At 50.1% G+C, this 22,717-nt stretch overlaps 1 protein-coding gene and 1 long non-coding RNA gene across 7 annotated transcripts; both read left to right on the forward strand.

Annotated features, from left to right (window-relative positions):
- The first annotated feature begins 1,399 nt into the window (after positions 1 to 1,399).
- On the forward strand, positions 1,400 to 5,074 carry LOC124689900. 6 transcript variants are annotated; one of them, XR_006998743.1, is made up of 5 exons: positions 1,400 to 1,813; positions 1,965 to 3,067; positions 3,351 to 3,499; positions 4,233 to 4,337; positions 4,588 to 5,074. It is a non-coding gene; the product is annotated as an uncharacterized LOC124689900 (long non-coding RNA). The 6 variants fall into 6 exon arrangements; XR_006998745.1 differs by having other exon boundaries at positions 1,965 to 2,244; positions 3,006 to 3,067; positions 4,233 to 5,074; XR_006998747.1 differs by having other exon boundaries at positions 1,965 to 2,007; positions 2,111 to 3,067; positions 4,233 to 5,074.
- A 4,832-nt stretch (positions 5,075 to 9,906) lies between these two features.
- On the forward strand, positions 9,907 to 11,448 carry LOC124683151. Its single transcript, XM_047217721.1, has 2 exons — positions 9,907 to 10,066; positions 10,155 to 11,448. The coding sequence occupies exons 1-2, from the start codon at positions 9,907 to 9,909 to the stop codon at positions 10,850 to 10,852; spliced, it is 858 nt and encodes a 285-aa protein (XP_047073677.1). The 3' UTR covers positions 10,853 to 11,448.
- Positions 11,449 to 22,717: the final 11,269 nt, after the last annotated feature.

Genomic DNA, 22,717 nt, shown 5'->3' on the forward strand with positions numbered 1-22,717 from the left:
CGTACGGTGACAATCTACTCGGTGCATATCTAGTGCAATTTGCTGAAATCAATGGTGAAGAAAAAAAAATGAAGGTTGCATTTGACAAACCCTTCCATCAGAAGAAGGTGAAGCCATGAGCTCCAGGCTGGTGACCTCCGACAAGCCATGCAGAAGCAAAGAGCGACCGGCCCTGGTATGATGAGCGCCGTCGTAAGCCGGGACGCGGTTTTGGGCAAGGTAGCCGGTAAGCCTGATGCTGGCGTTCGTCAGGCAAGGCATGGTTTCGAGGCACGGAGCTCTCGGGAAGCCTTGGGCTACATCGTCGCACAGGTGCAGGTAACGGAGGCTGGGCGTGGAGATCGCCATCCTGGTACGCCCATCTGCCTTCCGGATGTCGCAGCCGACGATGCTGAGGCGCTCCAGCGAGGGCGACACGAAGGCGCCGGCGTAGAGGCGGCTGTCCTTGAGGCTGAGGTGCAGCAGCGCCGGGCAGCAGGAGAAGTCGAGGAGGCCGGCTTTGAGCTTGACGTAGTGGAGGTGCATCGTCGTCAGGTGAGGGGAGGCGAAAGGCCGCGGCTGCCGAGGCGACCACATAGTCTCCTCGTCTACGAAGCGGGCAGTGAGCGAGCGGGTGCGGCAGGACGACACGGCGTGCCTGATCCATTGGTCGACGTGAGGGTCGATGACCTCGGCCGGTTCCTCGCCGTAATCCTCATCGTCGCTGTCGACCTCCCCGGCTATCGTCAAGTAGGCCTCGATCTCGAACGAGCGCAGCGGCGAGGCGCTGTCACGGTGGAGCAGCAGGCTGTTGACGAAGAGGCGGAAGCGGTCGTCGTTGCCGGCGACGCGGACGGCCGGGGTGGACCTCCACAGGTGGCGCCAGCGACGGGAGAGCACGGCCGAGCGCACCGCGTCGCGGGAGGGCACACTACCTCACGTTCCTCTATCCCCGGCACTTTCTTGCCGGCATTTTTCAGAAATGCCTTTGATGTTGGTGATTACCGGCACTTTTCTGGTAAGTGCCACGAAATTAGCGGCAATTTCTAAAAAATGCCTGCAATGTTGCATATTAGCGGCACTTTAATAAGTGCCGGCAAGATTTTACGGTATCTTTCAAAAAGTGCCGGCAATCATGCAGATTATTGACATTTTACAAAGTGCCAGCAAAGCTTTTGCGGTGTTTTTCAGAAAGTGCCGGCAATCTCGTTTGTTCGTTTTTTAGAGAGCGTGTTACGGCGGCATAAACTGATACTGCCACTAATGTTTGTTCGTTTTCTAAATAGACCCTTAAAAAGAATTACTTACTCAGAAAGGTAGACCAGGCCATAAGGTCCAGCCGGACCGGGTCAACCGCAGCCTGACCCCTTCTCTCTCATCCTCGACGTGCTGCCTCTCACGCTCGGTTGCCGCCGCTGCCTCTCCGGTTGCTGCCGGCCGTCTCCGGCGCCGCCGCACGCTGGCGTATCTCTGCTCTGGCCTCCTCTTCTGGTTTCCCGCAGCCACGATTCGCTATTGCCCCCTTCCGCACAAACCCACGAAACCCTAGCCCACCGTTCGGCTGCCGGCGCGGCGCCTGTTCACCCGCGCCTCCGGCTGCACCTCCTCGCCGATCTCCACTTTGACTCCCCGGATCAACCGCGCTGCCTCGATCGCATCTTGGACCCCTCGCCTTGGTCCTTCTCAGCACCATCAACCGCGAGCTACTCATGCGGTCGGCGTCGGTCGCTCTGCACCGCCACTCCGACGTGCTCGTCGACGTGCTGCCTCCCGTGGTGGAATCCAGCATCTCGCTGGTCGCTTCGTCGGTGTAACTCTTAACGATTTGTACTCGGTGAGTTTCTGAGGAATTCTCTGATACGTATGAACTGCACTGCAGTGACGTGCACTGAAGGTGTTCGACGGAATTTCAGAGCATCTAGACCTGGGATGTTTATTGTGGTGCTATGTTGCTGATGTTTTCATGTCTTCTACCTTGACGCTAGGGGGATGGTTTTGTGGACGCAACCCAGTGTCAACTACAGCACTGTAAGCTAAACCTTCCTCCCTTCTCTGTCTGCGGTGACGGAGTCGTGTGTTACAAAGAGGAAATTATGTACTGGCAGTTTGACTTGATTATTTGAGTTAACAGCTCTGTGTAGAGTTGTCACCGGATAGAAAATTTTCACAAGAGGCTTTTGCACCGTACTCAAATGTCAGCCACTAAGCCATGATTGGAATCCTACTCTATCTTACTTTTATTAACCAATGTCCAGATGTAGAAAGGTGGGTACTAATGTACTGTACATTTATCATGTCATATTTCCTTCTCTACATTTTCATTGAGTTAATACTTTACCTCTAGAGTTTAGAAGCTATGATGATTTGGACTTTGTAATCAGTACATGTCATGTACCTTCTACATAATGGGTTAATTACTACTGGGAGGATGGCCAGGATGTCATGGCTGTAGGGCATTGAGATGCTGAATTGGGAAGGGACTAGATGAGCAGATGGACTAAATATTCTCCGTCTGCTAGTTGTGTCAAGAGATAATTGTTTCCTTCGCTGTAGCTATATTGTGTATTTGATCACTGTCTGTATTGTGTATTTGATCATTGTATGCTAATCACATAGCATGTCCACTGTGTGCATACTAATTTTATTGGCCTATAGGCTATAGGTTTCGAGTTTTATAACTTACCAAGAGAGTGCATTACTACATACATTTTGTTAGCCGACTGTTCACTTTTTTGTGCACCAGTTTTTACTGTATATGATCTGGATGGACATTTGGATGCTCTTAATTTCTGAAGAATCATGCACATCAGTCTATGCACATTTCAGGACTATGTGTCCTAAATCCCAGTCTATGCTATTAATGAGAGTAGTTACTAACTTTTTGGCTTTCATCCTTTTGTATTTTAGGGTGTCGGATGCTTTCCATTTTTGTACTTTTTTTTCTATCTTCTATGATGATTTCTTCCAAAATCGATCACCATTTGACCCTCAAGTATAAGTACTCTGAAGCGTTTACTCCATTTCAGGCCTTGGATAACTGTAGCTGGAAGATGAGATTATGGAAAACGAATTTAAACTTGATCTCCAGGTCTGATATAGTGATATGTGTATTTATTCATCTAGTTGAAAGTTTGATACTGATCTTCCGTATCCTTAGGTTTTTCCAAGTACTAGTTCCTTCTTTCAAAATCCAAAATCCCATAACGTGCTTAAAAGGTCCATTAAAGTTATATTAATTTTGGAAGAAAGTAGTTTGCTGAGGGTAGAAAGAACTGAATCATATCTGGTAGTCACGTTCTTCACTATGGTTGTACATGTTTTTTTTTCAACACTTCACTGCTGTAAGATTTTTTTTCATGCTCCTGTTGTAGGTGCATAATCTTGTTTCTGAGATGTCCTCTCCCCAGGGGTTCTTTAATGCTGCAGCCGTCCCAAATTCAAAGGTCAAAATAACCTAGAACTCATCCTTTCTGGTGAAGTGCTTGATTCTAGTTCTGCTCTGCCAATTGGCAAAGCTAAGGTATGCCTATTATGTCCACCTGTTCTGAAGGAAACTTATTTAGCATTCCTTGCTTTGAATTCTTGATGCCTTTCTGTAATGAATACTTGGTTTTCATCAGACGCACTATGCGCTTACTGAACTTCTATATGCAGTATTCACATCACTAGCTAGATGAATGAGCCTGCTATTCCTTTCACTGACAGTACTAATAATTTAGTAGTACTTCATCAACAATATAACATGTATTGGTGTAGGATTTTTTGGATGCTTGGTGTTGCTGCCGCCTAGAATTGCTAGTGCAACCTTCACGTTTGACAGTACATATGAGCTCAGATGATATTGTATTGCAGAAGAAACCTAAGTTAATTTTTTGACTCTGTAAATGCATCTTTTTTAGGCTTTTGTTTCTGCAATGCCTCTCATTTCATGTCAAGCTAAAACAAATATGCTATTTGCCAAAACATTTAGTGTTTAATTGTTAACTCTAAACATGATATTCTTCCAATAGTCAAACTAATATGAAAGTTGATACAACTATTGGAATTAGTAGTCCAAAGGAGCCAATAAAAGTTCCTGTTGGCTAAGAAAGATTGCTAAAGTTTTACAGAGGTTATTGACTTGCCTGAAATTTATTTGGCTACCAAAAGTACAAAGTAACTCTGATGTGGTACAAAGCGTAGCTACATTTCCTTTGATGCTACTTGTCTCTCTTATGAAAATTTTCTGTGATGCTGATCTAAATTTCATGCAGGTGAATCATTAATGTTGCCGCTGCTGGTCCGACAGTCGCTTCGCTGGTGGTGCTGCTGCATCAGTCGTAGCTGCCACTGAGGCTCTCTGCTACTTCTCCTACAGAGTAAGAACCTCCACCCCCGCTGCTAATACTCATGAGTCCCAATATTTTGCTCCAAACTCATTTTTTGCACTGTGTCTGAAATTCTTGAATTAACTAGTTTCAGTTCCTTTATGGTAAATTTTATCGTGAGTCCCAATTTTATCATCGTAAATATATTGGACATGTTACAGTTACACAATCAAACATGATTTGAATTTATTGTGTTCTCAGCTACTCAACTTAGCTCTAATTCTGAACATACATTATGTAGGCTCTTTCACTTCTTGCACGCTCCATTGAGGCAGATTCAAGCACAGTTATCTCGTGGGTGTTTTATCTTCATATTTACTATCAAAAGGATGAAGGACTTGGAACATTTTCAGTGAACTGCAGGAGGGTGGGCGGAGGGCGCGCTCATCGGTGCTCTGGCATCCTGCTCGACGAGGAAGAGGGCTTGGTGTCGGGGACGGGAACCTGGTTGCGGTGTCGGATGCAGGGCGCAGCTGGCGCAGCTTCCTCTAGCCCAAACTCCATGACAACTTTCTTCGTCGGTGGCAGATGAACCCTGTTGTTCATGATGTGGAGATGAACCCTGTTGTGTATTTTATCTAATGGTTTCAAACCATGTTGTTCATGATGTGGAGATGAACCCTGTTGGTCGTGTAAGTTAGATGCCTGGATTGTGAATCCTTGAATGTTTCAAAATGTTGGTTTCAAACCTAAATTGCTTGGAAATATAGGTTTTAAACATTGCTTGACTTCTTGAGTGTGATGTATGCTTGATTGTAGATTGCTTGAATGTTTGCAGGCAGCATAGCAACCTTAAAAATGCGTAAGAAAATAATCAGCGACACTAGAATTAAAAGCCTGAAAAAGTAATTGTAGGCATCCTTTAAAAGTGCCGGCAAAAAGTTTAGATGGTATCTCTAGAAAAGTGCCAGTAAAAAGATTTCGTGACATTTTTCGAAAAGTGCCGGCAAAAAGATTCTATGGTATTTTTGAAAAGTGCCAGCAAAAAGATTCCGTGGCATCTTTCAAAAGTGCCGGCAATACTAACTAGCGGCATTTTTGGAACTGCCTTAAAATACAATTAACGGCACTTTTCTAAAAATGCCGGCAAAGACCTACCTCGACTGGAATAAACGCAGCACTTTTTTTTGTGCCTTGAAAAATCTTTGCCGGCACTTTTGGTGCCTTTGCCGGCACTTTTTTGTGCCGGCAATGTGGGTACCTGACGCAGTGGCAGGAAGGATAGCAACGTGCTGGAGGAGATCGTCGTCCAGTGCGACAAAGCGATCACCGCGCCTCAGGCTGGTCATAGTGCATAGTATCATATGCTAGTATCATGCATATGATACTTGTCTATGATATTATCTCTATATTGGGTGGTATTATAGTGTAGTATCATAAACTTGTAAAATTTATTATTTTGTAGAATCCCAATGTAAATCTATGTACAAGATCTATTTGGTATTTACTTTTCTCGTAACATGCGCTATGATACAGTATCTAACTATGTTACTCTAATCCTATCTCTCCTTATTAATTAGATGCCACATCATCATTTTTGTGGGCCTAGGATGCATGATACTACCTATGATACTAGCACTATGGCCAGCCTCATGCCGGCCGTGGTCCGTCTGCCCAATGGCAATGGAGTCTGGAGAGGCTGGTATTGATGAGGTCGCTCCGCTCATAAACCGTCCCGGTCGGAGAAGAAGTTTACTAGTTTCACCGGCCGTCCAGGAAAATCCTACAGTACAACCTAGTGGCATCACCGGATCCCGGAAGGAAATCTTATACGACCGGGTCGTACTGCCCAGATCGGTGGATCACCTCCAACGTGTGACACCTGGCGTTCGAATCCCAAAGCAGCTGATTCCCCAATTCCTCGTTCCCCAATATTCCTGTACTGTTTGTTTGTTCTTCAGTGATTTGGACACCACAGCGACCCAATCTTCCACGGCCAATCACCCCGGCTGCACATCCACCAGTGATGTGTCCGGGGGCCGACGGACCGTCCAGTGACCTCGACGTCCCCGTTTGCGGCACCGCCGGTGGACCGATTACCCTCCTCCACGTCCCCGCTCGCGGCATCGCCCGCGGACCGGCCACACTCCACAACGCCAACGCCCGATGCACCAGCGACAACAGCAGCGTGTGATTGAGGCCGACAGTGGGATGGATCTCTGGAAGAATAATGAACTTGAAAGGAAGGAGAAGAATTGGGAATACATAGTTGTTCGTGCGATTTGGTTTTAGGATTTGGTAATAAGGAAAGAGAGTCCCCGCAGAAAGAAACGAGAAAAGAGAGGATCAACTGCTTTGAGATTCAGATGCCAGGTGTCACGTGCTAGAGATGGTCCACGATCTGGGCAGTACGACCTGGGTCGTATAAGATTTTCTTCCCCGGATCCCATCATAAGACTACTCATAGTGGGAGTAACTTAGATAGTAACATCACACATTTCAAGGTGTTTTGGTGACATGGCATATCAATAAATGAAGAAAGAGAGGGAGGTGGTAACTAGCTATGTTACTACAATACTAAGACACCCCAAGATAAAATGAGTCTACGAACTAATAAATAAGACTTTGCATGATACTATCTCTAAGTTACTTTCCATTATGAAGATAGTAACATAGACTAGTAACTTAAACATGACACTACCTTATGTTACTCCCCACTATGAGCAGCCTAAGTATCCAAAGCGATCACGGCAGATCAAACCTTGGCCTGCCCAATGAAGGCTGGTCCTGATCTAATTCGAGAGGCTGCCCGGCCAAAGGGTATTGCTATGTTTTAGGCTTAGTTTGGCAACCAAGTTTTTCTAAAACTGAATTATCCCAAAACGCAAGTATTTGACCATACGGGCAAGTACTTAGTTTCTTGATACTTCTATTTCCTTTGATTCATACTACTCCTTGTTACTGTGGATGTTTCTAGATACATCTACGTTAGAGACAATTAATATAGATTGAATGGAATAGTATTTCTCAGTTTTGATAAAAATTGCAACGTGTTTGGGAAGGGTTGTTTCACCGTTTCTTTGGTCAACTATTGCATTGCATATATCCTAACCACCGGCTAAGCCTCCATTCACGGTTTGTGATAAAAATGGCTGATGCTCTTGTGCCGTCTGAGTATATGTCCGGGCAGGGTTCCTACTTTCGCCCATGCTTGTTGCCAGCTGAGCAGAGTGGTTAATAGAAATCTCCATTTTAAAAAAAACATTGTTCACGCGCCACAAAATCTAATACAACCTTGGGAATCTAATTAGAGCATCTTCACCCGCGCCGCTAAATAGGCGTCGGCAAGTGCGCGGGCAGTACGCTATGGGAGCGCCGGCACCCCCCATAGCGCCGGCACCCGCTCCCCAATTTGAGGAGGGCTCTCCCACACGGGTTACCCTAAACCGGTGCTCCAATAGCAACTAAAACAATCTCTGATTTAAAACACGGCAGGTTTTATTAATATTTTTACAAAGTTCAGCAAATTTAAACTAAAAAACAGTAAAACCTAATCTAATGACGTCGGCCGAACGCGCCGAAGTCAAGGCCGTTGGTGCCGTCACAGCCGTCGCCGTCAGAGGAAGAGCTAGCCGAAGTCGAAGTTGCTGCTCTTGTTGTCGTCCTCCGTTTTTACCGCCCGGCGGGAGGAGAGGCGCCCGCGCGGCGGTGAATGGACCTCCTCCTTCACTCGCACTGAGGAAGAATTGTGGTTGACGACACATAATATATTCTAGATGTCCATGATATGCATAGAAGATACCAGAGAGAACAACTGGAGTCACACAACGGTCGTTTGTCCGATGACAGCTCGGGCTTGAACTTGTTGCAGTTGCAATCTCCAAGGGCCTCCTTTGTGCTCCATACCAGTTGATGCCCCGCGGTTGACTATCCCAACGGTCTTTCTGGCTTATGCACCTGAGGTTTGCGAGCATTGAGCTGTAGATATTGAGTAGCCTTCACCGAGCTCAAACTCAAAGGATCCCCGCTGTCAAATCTGAGGATCAACAACGAAGGTGCTGCCGTCCGTCCACCTCCAGTAACACACCCCGAACAGCAAGAGGACGGTATCTTCGACATGAGTGTCATCAATCAGAGGCAAACTTGTGCAACCATAGCATGTAAGATACGCTTGCTCAATTAGATCTACTGGACTGCCATTGATTGAAGATTTTTTTTTGACTGTAACTACGGCGGGCGTGAGCCAGCCTGAACATATATTCAGCCAAGTTGCCTATGAAGCTTTTCAGCCTCTACAAGATGGGTTCAAATGAACCAGAGTACACAGAGGTTACGAGGGAGAAGAAGAAATGAAAAAACGCACACCACCAACACACAAGACTAAGGAGAGAAAAACAAAGTGGCCACCCCTCAACCTGGGGACGGTTGGCCGATGAGAAATATCATCACGACCCAGGCACATCAATCACGAGGAAGAGCCCCAAGGACATGGAGGAGGGACAACCCAGCTCAAGGACTCGCCGGAGTAGTCGAACGGCCTTGGTCCGCCGAGACCCAAGACCAGACCGCACCATCGACGTAATCGAAGGGCAGCGCGCATCCGAGACCACACTACGCACCGACACCATCTGTGTCGAGGGTGTGGCCGAAAGGTCGCGCGCGGCCGAGACGACGCCACGACGCCTGTGTGCCACCGGCTGAAGTCGAAGGGCATCGAAGGCAGAGACACCCATAGATTACTCTCGCATGGAGAACCCGCAGCGCGCCAAAGAACCCCACCAAGAACCTGACACCGGAGCCTAGCAACCGGCAGGAATACGCCACCACCACCACTGCCACGGCTCACCTCGCAACGGAGAGGAGACCGCACCCATGGCCGCCATCTGCATCACCATGTGGGCACACCAGCACAGACGGAAGCAGCGTCCTCTGAAACTGATGGCAAGACAGAGGGGCTCTACACCCAACCACGACGGCTTCCCGCGTGGGAAGCGCGTCACCACCATGGCCGCCACTGCGGAACCATGGCACTTGTCAGCCCCGGCCGGCGAACAGCTGCAGGCCGATGGCTGAGAAAGAGGCGACGACCCTCGCAGCCACGCCACCGGCCAGAAGCCGGCACATCGCAAGCAGGCACACGCCGCCCGACACCACGCCGGCCAGCGGGCCTAGGGGATGGTGCCACACTGCCACCGAAGCAGGCAACGACAACCACCGCCTCAGAGAAGCCGACTGGAAGGCCGAGACACCACCCACCACGGGCCCGTCTGGCCCGCGGCAGGCCTAGCTCTGGCCTGAACTGCAGGCCTAGCTCAGCCCATTGATTGAAGATTGTTGTGTATGAGCATAGAAATGCTGCAAAGATGTAACAAATGATTCCAGAAATATTTGCTTCGGGCAGCATGCATAGCCAGTAGACCCTGATCTAAACTTTGAGATCTCCCTATAAATCTCATTCCAAGCTAAGTTGATATATGATATACCCACAAAGAGAGATCATGCTGTGACAGGAGCAGCGGTGACAGGTCTCGGGCCGAGCATTTTAAGACTTGGCTCCCCGAGCGCATCCACCGACCCATCTCTCCCAAACCCTTCTCCGCGCGCTCGGCCAGGTGACACGATGCCGTTCCTGAGCCCCCTTGCCGGCGACGACGCCGACGACTACTACTATGGCTACGACGCCGGGTACCGCCGCGGCAGCGGCAGCGGCGGCGGCACCGGAAAGAGCGCCAAGAAGGACAAGGGCATCTTCTCCTGCCTCCCCTGCTTCACCCCCATCTGTAATTTGCTTCTCCCCTCTTCCTTCTTGCCCGACAAGGGTTTCATGGCTGCTAATCTGCGCCTCTTTCTTGCTTTCTTGCCAACCAGCGCCCGGAGCGGTGGACCCGGCGGCGCAGGCGTACCGCCGCCTCCTCTCCTCGGACTCCAGCGACAGCGACAACGTCGGCGCCGTCGACCTCACCGCCGACCTCGCCCGCCTCCGCCTGCGCTACTCCCGCCTCGCCGCCGGCCCGCCCGTCCGCCCGCGCGACGTCCCCGCCCTCATCGCCCGCCCGGACGACCCGCCGCTCGCCGTCGCCGCGCTCTCCTGGCTCGGCGGCGACCTCCGCCCCTCCTGCATCCTCCGCACCCTCCTCCCGGCGCTCTTCCCCTCCCTGCCCTCCCACGCCCGCGACGCGCTCTCCGCCGCCGCGCGCCGCCTCCAGGCCCGCGAGGCCGCGCTCGACGGCGAGGTGGCCGAGTACCAGGCCACGTACGCCATGAAGCTCGCGTGCGAGAACACCAAGGACGGCTTCGCCGACACGGCCGCCGAGGAGGTCTGCAAGATGGCGCGCGCCGCGCGCCGGGCCGACAAGCTGCGCTGGCGCGCCGTGGAGGCCGCCGTCAAGGAGGTGCTCGCGCCGGCGCAGGCCAAGGAGTTCCTCAAGGCCGTCGAGGACGTCGCCGCCAAGGTCGGCCGGCACGGCGCCAGGTGGCACGCGCGCGCTGGGCCCCTCTCGGTGCCCGTCGAGGCCTTCGACCGCATGCGCGCCAATGCCAGGGCAGCCGCGGATGATGCGTGGTGACCGGACCTCCTGGCCATGCTCGCTTCTCTGATGACTCAAGGTCGTCTCATGCCCTAGCTTGGAGGATTATTTCTGACTCAAGGTCTCTTTGCAGCTAATGTTCAGGAGAAAATTGACGCATGCACATGGTGAGAAGATTCAGTTAGTTTTACTTGACCAGGAGATGGGTGTTTGCTTCACTTCTTATTCAGTCAGTTGTCTTGTGTGTTTACTTCAAGGTGATTACATCTGCATCGACAACAGTTTTGAACTTTCTTGAAATCGCAGCGATGATTTTGAAGGAATGTGGCAAGACATGGTAGGATTGGTAGTTATATGAGACACTTGAAGTGTTTCAATCTCTTTGGCTTGGGCTGTTACAGATAGAAGGGTTCCTTTTATGAACTTTGCCGTTTTGGATGAGTTTGAAAGGTTTTGCTTACTCTATTAGTGTAGCGTTGCTGTTTCTCTGCCTTTGGAGAAATGTGTTTTCTGAACTCATGTCATCCTGAACCATTTTGAGTCGACCATCATTGCGACCGTTCAGTCTATGTAATAGAGTAATAGTCTATGTAGGAGAAGCTGTCATAGGGAAATATATGAACGGATATAGTCAAATCAAGAGACTGGCAGTTGCACATGTACATACCTGGTACCTTAAAAATTACTGCATATGTTGAAAGTTTGGATATATCTCCGAACTATAAGATGGGTGTTTGCTTCAGTTCTTTTCAGTCCACTGTGTGTCTACTCCAAGAGAATTACATGTGAATCGACAGAAGTTCTGTAACTCTCGCGAAATCTTAGCGATGGATGGACATTGCTTGTGTTGCCATCTTGAAGGAATGTGGCAAGGATAAGACATGGTAGTCACATGAAGTGCTTCAGTCTCTATCTGACTTGGGCTGTTACCGATGGAAGCGGTATTTATGAGTTTTGACAAGATTTATCTTACTATGTTAACTGTAGTATGTTGTTTCTCAGCCCTTGGAGCAACGTTTTTTTTTCTTCTGAATTCATGCTGTCTCACTCGACGCACCTAAAGGATCACTGCGATAGTTCAGTCGATGCAGGGGAAGCTATTGTAGGGAAATATGGGAATGACAGTTGCTCATCCACATACCTTGTTACATTCGATTTCTTCAAGGTTTGGAATGCTAGTGAATTGGGAAAAAAAGTGCTAGCATTATCTGTTTGATAGGTCATGCGTGTTTTCAACATGGATATTGCCAGTATTAGAGTATCTCCAGTCGCATCCCCAAACGACGTCCGGCAAAAGCGCCGGATTGGTCGTTTGGAGACGTCCGGACCAAATTTGCGTTTGGAGGAGGCAAACGCGACCTCCAAATAAAAATCAAGTGTAAAAGTCGTGTCCAGCGTCCCTAGTAGAGCCTCTATACACATGGGATGGGCTAGGGACGCCGGACAATATTAGGGGCACGTCCGGACCGAAGCGGTCTTTGGGGCACGCGACCGTGACGTTTTTTTGGCCGGCGTCCCCCATAGTGCGTCACTCGTCCTCATCGTCTGAGCTTCCACGCGTCATAACTGGTCGGGGCAGCAACTTTCTAAGCAAATCTCCACGCGCGGAGTAATGGCGCGAGAACTGGCCAGCTACTTCCCGACCGCTCGCGCCTAGCTTAGTTATCCCCCTGAGATTTCCCCTTCTTCCTCCTTGCTTCGCTTCCTCCTTGCCCAAATCTCCCCAAAATCTCCCCTCGAGAGCATGAGCAGATGCCCGAGAGGTACCCAACGACGGTGCGGCGGCCAACGACTTCAGCCGCCGTTCCTTGCACGACTGGGAGGCGGCGGCCAACGGCTTCCGCCACCGTTCCTCGAGGCGGTCATAGCGTGGTCGTTGAACGATGTCCCCGCCCATGTCGCTGGACCAGGGGCTGGCCTTGTCGTGGGTGGAGTGGGAGCATGTCAAGGCAGAGCGGCAACAACGCTCGAGAGGGCCGCGCAGCGCCGTGCCTTCGTCGTCCTCGACGACAGCGAGGACGACTGGAGTCACCGCTGCCTCCTTCTCCTCGCTGCATTGGGACCCGGGCTAGGGGAGCAGTCGCCAGTCCGCACCGCCGGAGACGCCGCCCAAGGACAAAAACGGCTCCGACGATGACGGCGGCGACTACACGGCGTTCCACCGCCATTTCGGCATGTAGACGCCGGTTTTTTCGTTTTTATCTATTGTATCCACGTCGAATTCATATATATGTAAGAATTCGATGAAAAAACTTCGTACTCGCCTAATATGCACAAATTTAGCCTAATTTTGTTGTATTCTTTCAAATTTCGCCGTTAATCTGGGTCTCCCAAGGCCAAAAATTTTATCCATATAACCCTAGCTAGCGCCAGATTTTAGCGTGGAAAGTGCCAACGCGTGAAGATACTCTTATCTGTGTTTGGTGGAATGGCAGTCTTTTCTGTGAGTCTCCACACATACTTTTGTGGCCAATGGCGGCGTCGGTGCTGCAGAAGGGGAGATTAGGTCATCAGGAGGTGGATGCAGTGGTTATTGAACATGCCGACAATGAGGTTTCAGAACATGGAGAGCTTCGGTCGAAGGAAATAATAGTGTCAATAGAGTAAAACGAAATCTGTTCATTATGCTAAAAAAAGGACCGGGTTCATCATTCACTGGATCTGATCCACCTTCAGTCGACGGACAGAAATCCACAACTCCTTTCCTCTGTTTCGTTAATGGCGCAATTCTTTTAAAGGTAAAGCTCGAGCGTCCGACTTTAAATTAACAAAGCCCTCAACCGAACAAAATTACACAAGGTCCTCCATACAACACAACACCACACCACACTACAACGGCCGAAAGATACAAGAGAACACTCTAAGAAGGTTACAACACTACGCTACAACACAAGCACCACGCCTTGCAAAAGCGAAGACCGCAACTCAACGGCACCAAGGACACCAACCAGCGGGGCATCAAGAGTCACTGCCAGGGGCAGAGAGGAAGTCTTGAACAAGGAGAAGAACCCGGGACGAAGAGCACCAAACCTTCCCGTTCTCATGCCGAAGAGGCCCTAGCCCTCTCGCCATGGATCGGAGCCGTCGAACCATCGGACGTGAGAGAAGCTCACCCGAGAGCTGGAGAGATGTTGGGCTCGAGAACAAGGACCTTCTGGAGCACGACCACCATGACCAGAAGAGCACAACTCACCGGTCACACTACAGCCGCCCTTGAACAACCTAGAGCAGCAGGAAAGCCACTGGACACAACAACAGATCATGGGCAGTGGCCATCGAAGCCCAAAGCACCCACCTTCGACTCCCCACCGGAATGACAAATCTCCCCAGGCAACGCCTCCAAGGAGGTGACGGCGCAGCACGTCGACACCGCCCAATCAAGGGATTTTGGTCTTTCGTTCGCGAGATGGGTCGAGGGTGGAAAGAGGGGTCACATCGTCGCCTCGAAGGGGTGTCGACATCGCCGGGTCGGACCAGCCAGCCTAGGGTTTCCCCTGACCCCTAACAGTCCATCAGCACCCCTTGCCCTAGAGCTGGTGGTGGCGCCACCAACCGCCGGAGCGGGCGGGGGAGAGAGGGGAGAGCACCTACCACAGATCTTGACGCGGAGATCCAAGCCGCCGTCGATGCCCGCTGCCGCCTCACCTCTCGCGAGGTCAAGGACAACCACCAGAGCGGCCCACCACGACGCCCGCCGCAGGGACCCATAGCCAGCCACCGCCTCAGATCCCGAGCCCCCATCGGGGAAGCCGCCGGAGAGACCGCGCGCAAAGGGGAGGTCCCTCGAGCCGCTGCCACGATATTGGCGAGCCCCGCGTGGATTTCCTCCATCTAGCAGCCACGGGAGGAGCCGAGGGCTCAGATCCCTTCCGCCCCCTTCACCGGCGACGCTGCCTTCGGCCGGCGTCACCTCTAGGGGCAACGAGGAGGGTAGGAGGAGGAGGGGTGGCCGGGTGGCGGCGCTCTAGGGTTTCGCCCCCTTGGTCGCTTGGAGGGGGTGACGCGAGGGGAAGGCTATATAAGTCCTGGCACCTTTCCCTCTCTCTCTCTTTTTTATTTGATGGCGCAGTTGTTAGAAGAAGGAGCCGCGATCTGCTGTGGCGGCGACGACACCACGCCCCGTAAGCCGCGTTGGATGCGTCCGGCCAACCACCCCACCGCCGACGACTCCATCCCCCCTCGTCCCGATCCCGAGACGGTCCTCCTCGACACACTGGCCTACATCGACGACGAAGCAAACGCCACCACCGCCTCCGCAGCCAGGAGCGACGGGCAGAGCGAGATCCGGGTGACCTTCTGGATCGCTCATCCGCCGCGCGTCTCCTACTTCACAGTCCACTGCCCTGGCCTCAAACCCGACGCGTTCCGCAAGCTGCCCCGGGTCGTCGCCACCGAGGACGGCCTCGCCCTCCTCCGCGTCCCAGTCTCGCCGGAGCACAACCTTGAAGAAGACCGCATTAACGAGTTTTTCATCTACTGCGCCGGCACCGGCACCGGCAACCAGCTGAAGCTGCCAACCCTCCGTCGGCTCCCTAACCCCGATCCCCGCTACTACTCCGACATAGAAGTTGGCATCCTCAACTGCCGCCGCACAGATGATAGCTTCTTCCTCGTCGTGCTCCGCCCGAATCCCTTGACAACCCCTGTGCCGCTCTATATCCACATCTTCGACTCGGAGACCTGGAAATGGGACACCAAGCCCGTCAGTCCACCAGAAAGCTACTCCTACCATATTACAGACAAGGTGTTCACCATCGGAGGAAGATACGGTTCAATGGGCTGGGTCGACCTCTGGCGTGGCATCTTCATCTACGATGTTATCCAGGGTGGCAACACCATCGATTACAAAGCACTGCCATCATCGGGGGTGCTCCCTACACTTAAAGGCTTGGGTAGCACTGTTCGCGACATGGTCGTGGTCAATGGCTTCATCAAGTACTTCTGTATGTACAGCCCAGGCGTCGATACCACCAACGTCAGTGGAGATTGGGTTGCTTATGCATGGAGTATGAAGTATCCTTTGCAGCAGGATTGGCAGCAGGACTGCCACTTGAAAGCTTCTGAGATCATGGACAACCAGAAGCATTCTGAAAAGGATATGCCAGCAGACGGTGTGGAGAAGCCGGCCTTGATGCTCCGTGCAGGTAGTCCTGTTCTCAGCCTGCATGATGTTGATGTGGTTTACATCCACACAAAACCTATGTACAGCGATGAGATGGCTTGGGTGCATGCTGTCAACATGAGCACTAAGACTATACATGGGATTGCTGAGTGCAGTGCGGAAAGAACTGTTGGTTTCATGTTCCAAACCATTCAAAGTCGTATCTTCAAGCCAAAAGTTATTGAGGTAAAAGAAGATAACCATAAGAATGAAGAGGGCTCATGGACCTATGTTTCACGGAAGAAGAAGAATGCTGCTCCAGCAGGTAATTATGTTATAACGGTGCATGCCCAGTTGTCTCTTTCTGTAGACTGTTCCAGAAACCCCTTCAAATGGTTGCAAACGTGATGGACTGTTTCTAGAATGCTAGGTGAGGGCACCATGAACTTGATGTAGATGAAGAGTTCATCAACCAAAATAAGTCACAAAGTGGTTTGTGAAATGAAAAGAGCAACTACTTTGAATCCTGACAAAGGGAGCACTAATAACTTTTAATTTCATTGTTTGCTAGCTCGATATGGTTGGAACTGCATCCTGTAACTAGAAAACTTATATGTGGGACTTGTACTTTGTGACCAACAATGTAGCCTTGAACATAATTCTACTTTTACGACTAGGAACCCTCAGATACTGTCTATGTTAAATTGTTTTTGCACAAGGTGGTTACGGTAAGAACCTGGGATGTTGTGCAGGTGCACGGCAAGGGCTGCCCAGTCAAGAGGGGATGCACATTGGCATGGGCCAGAGAGGACACCAGATGGGCACAAACAATGGACACGGCTCTGGCACTTTGGGTGGACGAGGTGGCAAGCGGTGGTCAAGGCCACAGCAATGGCGCGGGAAGAGGAGGGCAAGTACATGAAGATCGACGGTACAAGTCATGACTCTAATGACAGATAAATTTCAGTATTTTGTTGTTGTTTGGTTTGGTAATTGGTATTTACCTAAACTTCGTGTAGTCTGCATCTGCTTGAGGAAGTCTCTCTACTTGACCAGTAAGAACAATATCTGAACCGTGAGTTATTTGGATTGTTCGTTTATGGTTATAGTTGCATATCATCTAAGAGCATCTCCAGCCATCTCTCCAGGAACGCCCCCACGATCCTTTTTTTTTCATCCGGATGGACGAAAACGGTCCAATCACGCCCCCAACTTCTCGTTTTCGTCCGGATTTAGGTCTAAATCCGTCCGGACTCCCCAGGCCATCCTCGATTTTCCAGGGTGCTGCCGGGGACTCTGGATGAAGCAAACTCCGCGCTCTGGCCCGCGTGTCAGTGAGATTAGCCAAAAACTGGTCAGCCGTGTGGGGGAAAACGGCTGGAAAATCGTTGCTCCCTATGCCAAAAATACGTCCAATTCGGATCAATTTTTATCCGGATTGTGTCCCGGGGGCCTCCAACGGCTGGGATGCTCTAATACTGTGAACGGTATTGTGCTTCCATTTGTTTTGGTAGTCTAGTATAATCTGTCTTGAGTGCAGTGTTTGGTGGTTTTGCTTAGTGTGTCCTGATTCCTGAACCCAGTTGCAGAGCAAATCAACATGATTCTGAAGTAGAAGGTTGCACTGTAAGTTCCCTACGCATAACATGGAATCTCCCTAAATCCACTTGGATATTTGGGAAGACAATGTCCTGACTCCGTATGATCTGATGTATATTACATTGAGTCGATGAAACACTAGTGCAAAACAGGCCTAATGTCGCGGGCCGTAAGACCCTTTTGTCGCGGGCGGCAGCCGACACAACGGGGGCGCGACAAAAGGCCCTACCATTTATCCCGGTCCGCTTACCACCCGCGACATTAGGTCCTCTACGTGGTAGCCGCGGGGCGCGCAGGGGACACCCCCTTTTGTCGCGGGTGGTAATACAGCCCGTGACAAAAGGCCCTCTACGAGGCGCGCGTAGAACGCTGCTGCTTTAGGGTTTGAGGGGTGCAACACCCCCCCGCCACCGCCCCCTTTATTTCATGTTTTCATTTTAAAATAAAATTTGCATATATTTGTACGGTACTACAAGTTGTACACGTTCATTCATTGTATATAGATCGAGCAATCAAATATTGAAAGCAAAAGTTTATTCATAGATTCCCCTTACATATACATGCGTGGAGCTCACGACTACCGGAACTAAATCCCGTCTTCTATTCGAACTATTACACGGGGATCATTTGAAGCGCCAATTATTTGGACTAAACAAGCCGTTGTCGTCTATTACTTCTCTCATCAGAAGTACCGCCACTTCCTCCATAATTCCTAGTAGGTGTTCGTGTGGTTGGAGCTTCTCCCGCATGAAGTCGACCTAGAAAAATGAGATGAATATGACTATATCAATCTTGATAACGAAATATTGATGATAATAAATTAAAGTTGTGAATGTTATTGCTTACGTTGAATCTATTATCGTTCTGCTTCTCAGTGTTTAACATGCGATTGGCCTCGCAAACATAGTATCCACATAGATTGTCCCCTGTGGCTACTGGGCGCATGGTACATGAGTAACTGTTAGCTTCTCTGCGAAGTTTCCCTTATTCTTGATCTTGAAAACTCTCCAAACCCTGCCAGGCAAAAGATTGATTGAATGAGTGGATAATTAATTGATATCTCACGAAAGATATAGCGCGGCAATTAATGATTGAAAATACCTCTGGAGCAACTTCTGCAAGTCGGGTAACCTTTCCAGGCCTCTACTCAATGGGTCCCTTACTTCAAATATTCCCTTATCAACTTGAATGTCTAGCAGAATCTAGTGGAAACTGCGCATGTTTATATATATACGTCATGAATTACACTTAGTATCGAGTAAGAAAAATTGAATGTGCACAACAGATCAGTAAGACTCTCACCTGTAGTTGTAAGGAAACAATATTGAATCACAAAAATGTTGCTCCGTTATAAACCTTAGTAGGTTTCCCCCCGTTTCTTCAGCTTTATCCCTTACCGTGTCATGACGTACTTTATCTGGATGAACAAACCCAATATTGATTATCTTATTACTTCTGCATTCACTGATCTTCCGTCTGCATAAGAGAGCACATAAGATATAATGAGTATATGCAATGAACAGGAACAACTGAATGAACATGAACTTATATGTAGTTAACAACTTACAAGCAATAGCAACTCATGAGAGATTTGTCGAGGGCCTCAAAATTGAATAACTGTCAGAGTTCGGAAATCTCAATATGGAGATCCTCCCTTCAGAAGTATTATTCTTCTGGGATATCCGCCACGATGTATGTTTGGTCCACCTTGCACGCACCAAGGTACCACTGATGCAAATTCCGCATATGCGTTGGCAGTTGATGCACCGCTCTTTGCTGACCAAGTCGGCCCGGTAGACAAATTTAGGAGCTATATCAGCAATGGGTACTGCAGCATCTGCGGCACTCAGCAATTGCTCTACGGTACAGCCAACTTGAGCCGCTAGCGACGCAACTTCTTCCATATCGAAACCACCAAGTTCCTGGTACACCGAGGGAACATCTAACACTTTGAGGGGTGAGATCGATTGTTTGGCCTGTTCTCTGAGCTGGGGAACTTCCTTTCTTTTTCTGCTTGCTGTCGCTTGCTTGGCCTTGAGGGGTGCACTTGTTGAACTTGATTTCTTCCCGGCTACACTTCTAGTTGATTATTTACTCGTGCTAGCACTATCCTTCTTCTCAATTAACCTAGCACTATCCTTCTTCTCAATTACCCTCGCAAGTGTGCGTGTATAGTCATCCTTCTTCTCGTGTAAGTCATATTGCGATGGTGTCACTACTAGGGAAAGGCTTATAGCCGCACTCCTTACCGCCGGCAAATACGAGCTGAAGATGCCGGCGGTAATACCTTCCAGGGGGGCCTAACAGTACTGCCGGCGAACACGTAGGATGGCGCCGGGGGTAGCTCCTTTACCGCCGGCGAAATGAAAATTGAGGCTCCGGGGGTGCAATGGGCCGCGGGGTCCCATTTGGGCCTAGCCTTACCGCCGGCGTATTGGGCCCAAAGCGCCAGGGATACTGGGCTCTACCGCCGGCGAACGCGCGCAGTAGATGCCGGCGGTATTGCCGAGCCAGGGTGGGCCACCTGGCCTTAACTTACCGCCGGCGTTGCGGCCAGCGCATGCCGGCGGTAACGTGCCCTACCGCTGGCATTTTATGTTGTAGGCGCCGACGGTAACCTGGGCATGTCCATTTAGGACGACCAGCCACCTACCACCACCCACACACACTCATATGTGATGGCAAATCAACCCAAGCACTAGTTAGCTCATTCCCCCACCCATTTTAGCTATTTCAACCAATAAAATATGATGTATTTGAGCAAATCATGCACTACCTAGCCCCTCTAGCATGATTTGCATAATCTAGATCTAGATCTATCTCCTCCCACCACCTTTTCCACTAGATCTAGCTAGATCTCTCCATTTCTTAGATCTCTAGATCTCTCAAGCATTAAAGTCGACGTGTGGCGTCTCTCGGGTGCTTTTGGACGTCGCGGCAACTAATAGGTACATAACTAAATGAGTGGAATGTTCATATGTTGGCGAAAATTCGCGGTTATATCACTAGTACTAGTGGTGGCAAAAGGTGGTCCATATATGTAAATGCATTGTTTTGCATTTGTTTACGCGTGCAGGAACATTGAGTTGCCAATGTTTTGCCTGAATGTTGATTAACTTCCGTTCCGGCGAATTTTGGAACTCCAAGCATGACAATATTTAGCAAAGGTCATGCCGAATTTTTTCCGTGAAAACCGAGATGGCGGTGTAATCAATTATCTTGTCTTGTAGGCGGCGATGGTCATCGCGATGAGGGAAAGCGTCGTGGATAGATACGTGGAACGCGTGACGGCCGACATGTATCGAAAAAAGCGAAAGGATATAATGTGTCCTTGTCGAAGATGCAAGCTAGGATCGTTGTTTGACCCCTTCTCATGCATAGTGAATCAACACCTGCTCAGGTATAGTTTCATGGAGGGGCATACTCAGTGGATGAGTGATGATGGAGATGATGATATCGATGGTGATGATTATGGAGATGATGATGGTGGAGATGATGATAACGAAGGTGATGGAGAGGATGCCCCACACGACAATGGAGAGGAGGTTGAAGAGGATGGCGCACACGTTGATGGTGATCAAGAAGGCCGGGAAGAACATGCGGCCGACGAGGACATGAGTAGAAATACCCCGCTAACCGTGGCCGTGCAGGACCGTCATGTTCAAGAACTTCTTCTCAGCAACACATCGACCGACCCCAAAATCGCCGGTAGACGGAAGGCTGAGCTGGATCAACTCGAGGTAGACTCGAGAACTCCGTTGTACGATGCAGCTCGTGGGACGGAGGAGAGCCGTCCGAGATACGCTCTCGATATTATGGAGATGAAGGCAAAGCACAAATGGACGGACACAAGCGTGGACGAACTCTTCGGATACTTGAAGATCCACTTTCCTAAAGATAACACGTGTGCCGGTAGCCTACAGGAGGCCAAGAAAATCGTGTGCCCTCTCGATTTACCGCACCGTAAATACCACGCATGCATCGCTGATCGCGTAATATATCGGAACGAGCATGCCAATCTTGATACATGCCCACAGTGTGGCGAATCTCGATACAAGAGAGGGACAAGAAAATCTCTTTGAAAAGTTGTGTGGTACTTCCCGCTCACGCCCCGTCTGCAGCGGTACTTCGTGGACCCCAAGGAAGCAAAGCTCATGCGCTGGCACGCGGAAAGAAAGGAGGCGGTGATGCGTGATGTGGAACGGGTTGAAAACCCGATGCTAACACACCCTTCGGATGCAAGCCGTGGAAAACATTAGACGATGAGTATTACGAAGAATTCAGGAAAGAACCAAGGAACATCAGGTTGGGTGCGAGCACCGACGGACTTAATCCGTTTGGGAACCAAAGCAGCAAGCACAAGCACTGGCCCGTGTTTGTATGGATGTACAACCTCCCTCCATGGCTATGCCTCGAAGAAGAAGTACATACACATGAGTATGCTAATCCAAGGGCCGACGCAGCCAGGGAGCGATATCAACCTGTATCCGGAGCTATTGAAGGAGGAGCTAGTCACTCGTGGGAGGAAGGGATAGAAACTTGGGACGCCTACGGACAAGAAACTTTCCGTATGAAAGCCGCACCGTTAACGACGGTGCAGGACTATCTTGGATACGGATATATCGTGTGCCATGTGTGCCACGGACACAAGGCATGTGTGAGGTGCATGGAAAAGACGCCGTTTTTACAGCTGGGTAAGGATCCCGGTCTTCAAAACCGTCTACATGAGGCATCGAATGTGGCTTCCCAAGAATGACCCGTGGAGGAAGCGTGGAGACCTGTTCAATGGGAAGGATGAGGTCGAGGGACCTCCACCTAGGAGAAGCGGCGAAGAGATAGATACTCGTTGAAAAACTGGAAAGACTGCCCTCCGGCGGGTAAGATAAAGATGCGTAAGCGGTAAGAAAGGAGACAAGAGAAAGAAAAAGGAACCCGGGCCGCTCTTGGGGGTATGGAAAAGGAGGTCCGTGTTTTGGGACTTGCCGTATCGGAAGATCCTCGGTACGCCTCATAGCCTTGATGTCATGCATATCACGAAGAACGTGTGCGAGAGCTTGCTTGGCACCGTGCTCAACATGCCGGAGAGGACCAAAGACGGGTCGAAAGCAAGACACGACTCCGATGGCCCTTGATATCGAAAAGAGCTTCATTTCGCCCAGTGTTGACCAGAGAAACCGAGGAGGAGGAAACGGATGGTCGCAAAC

The sequence above is a fragment of the Lolium rigidum genome, chromosome 1 (assembly GCF_022539505.1).
Source record: "Lolium rigidum isolate FL_2022 chromosome 1, APGP_CSIRO_Lrig_0.1, whole genome shotgun sequence".
In the NCBI taxonomy this organism is placed as follows: Eukaryota; Viridiplantae; Streptophyta; class Magnoliopsida; order Poales; family Poaceae; genus Lolium; species Lolium rigidum.

Coding starts and splice junctions, on each gene's coding strand:
- LOC124683151 (XM_047217721.1), top strand. CDS start 9,907: ATGCCGTTCCTGAGCCCCCTTGCCGGCGACGACGCCGACGACTACTAC. Junction 10,067..10,154: donor CCCCTGCTTCACCCCCATCT/GTAATTTGCTTC, acceptor CTTGCCAACCAG/CGCCCGGAGCGGTGGACCCG.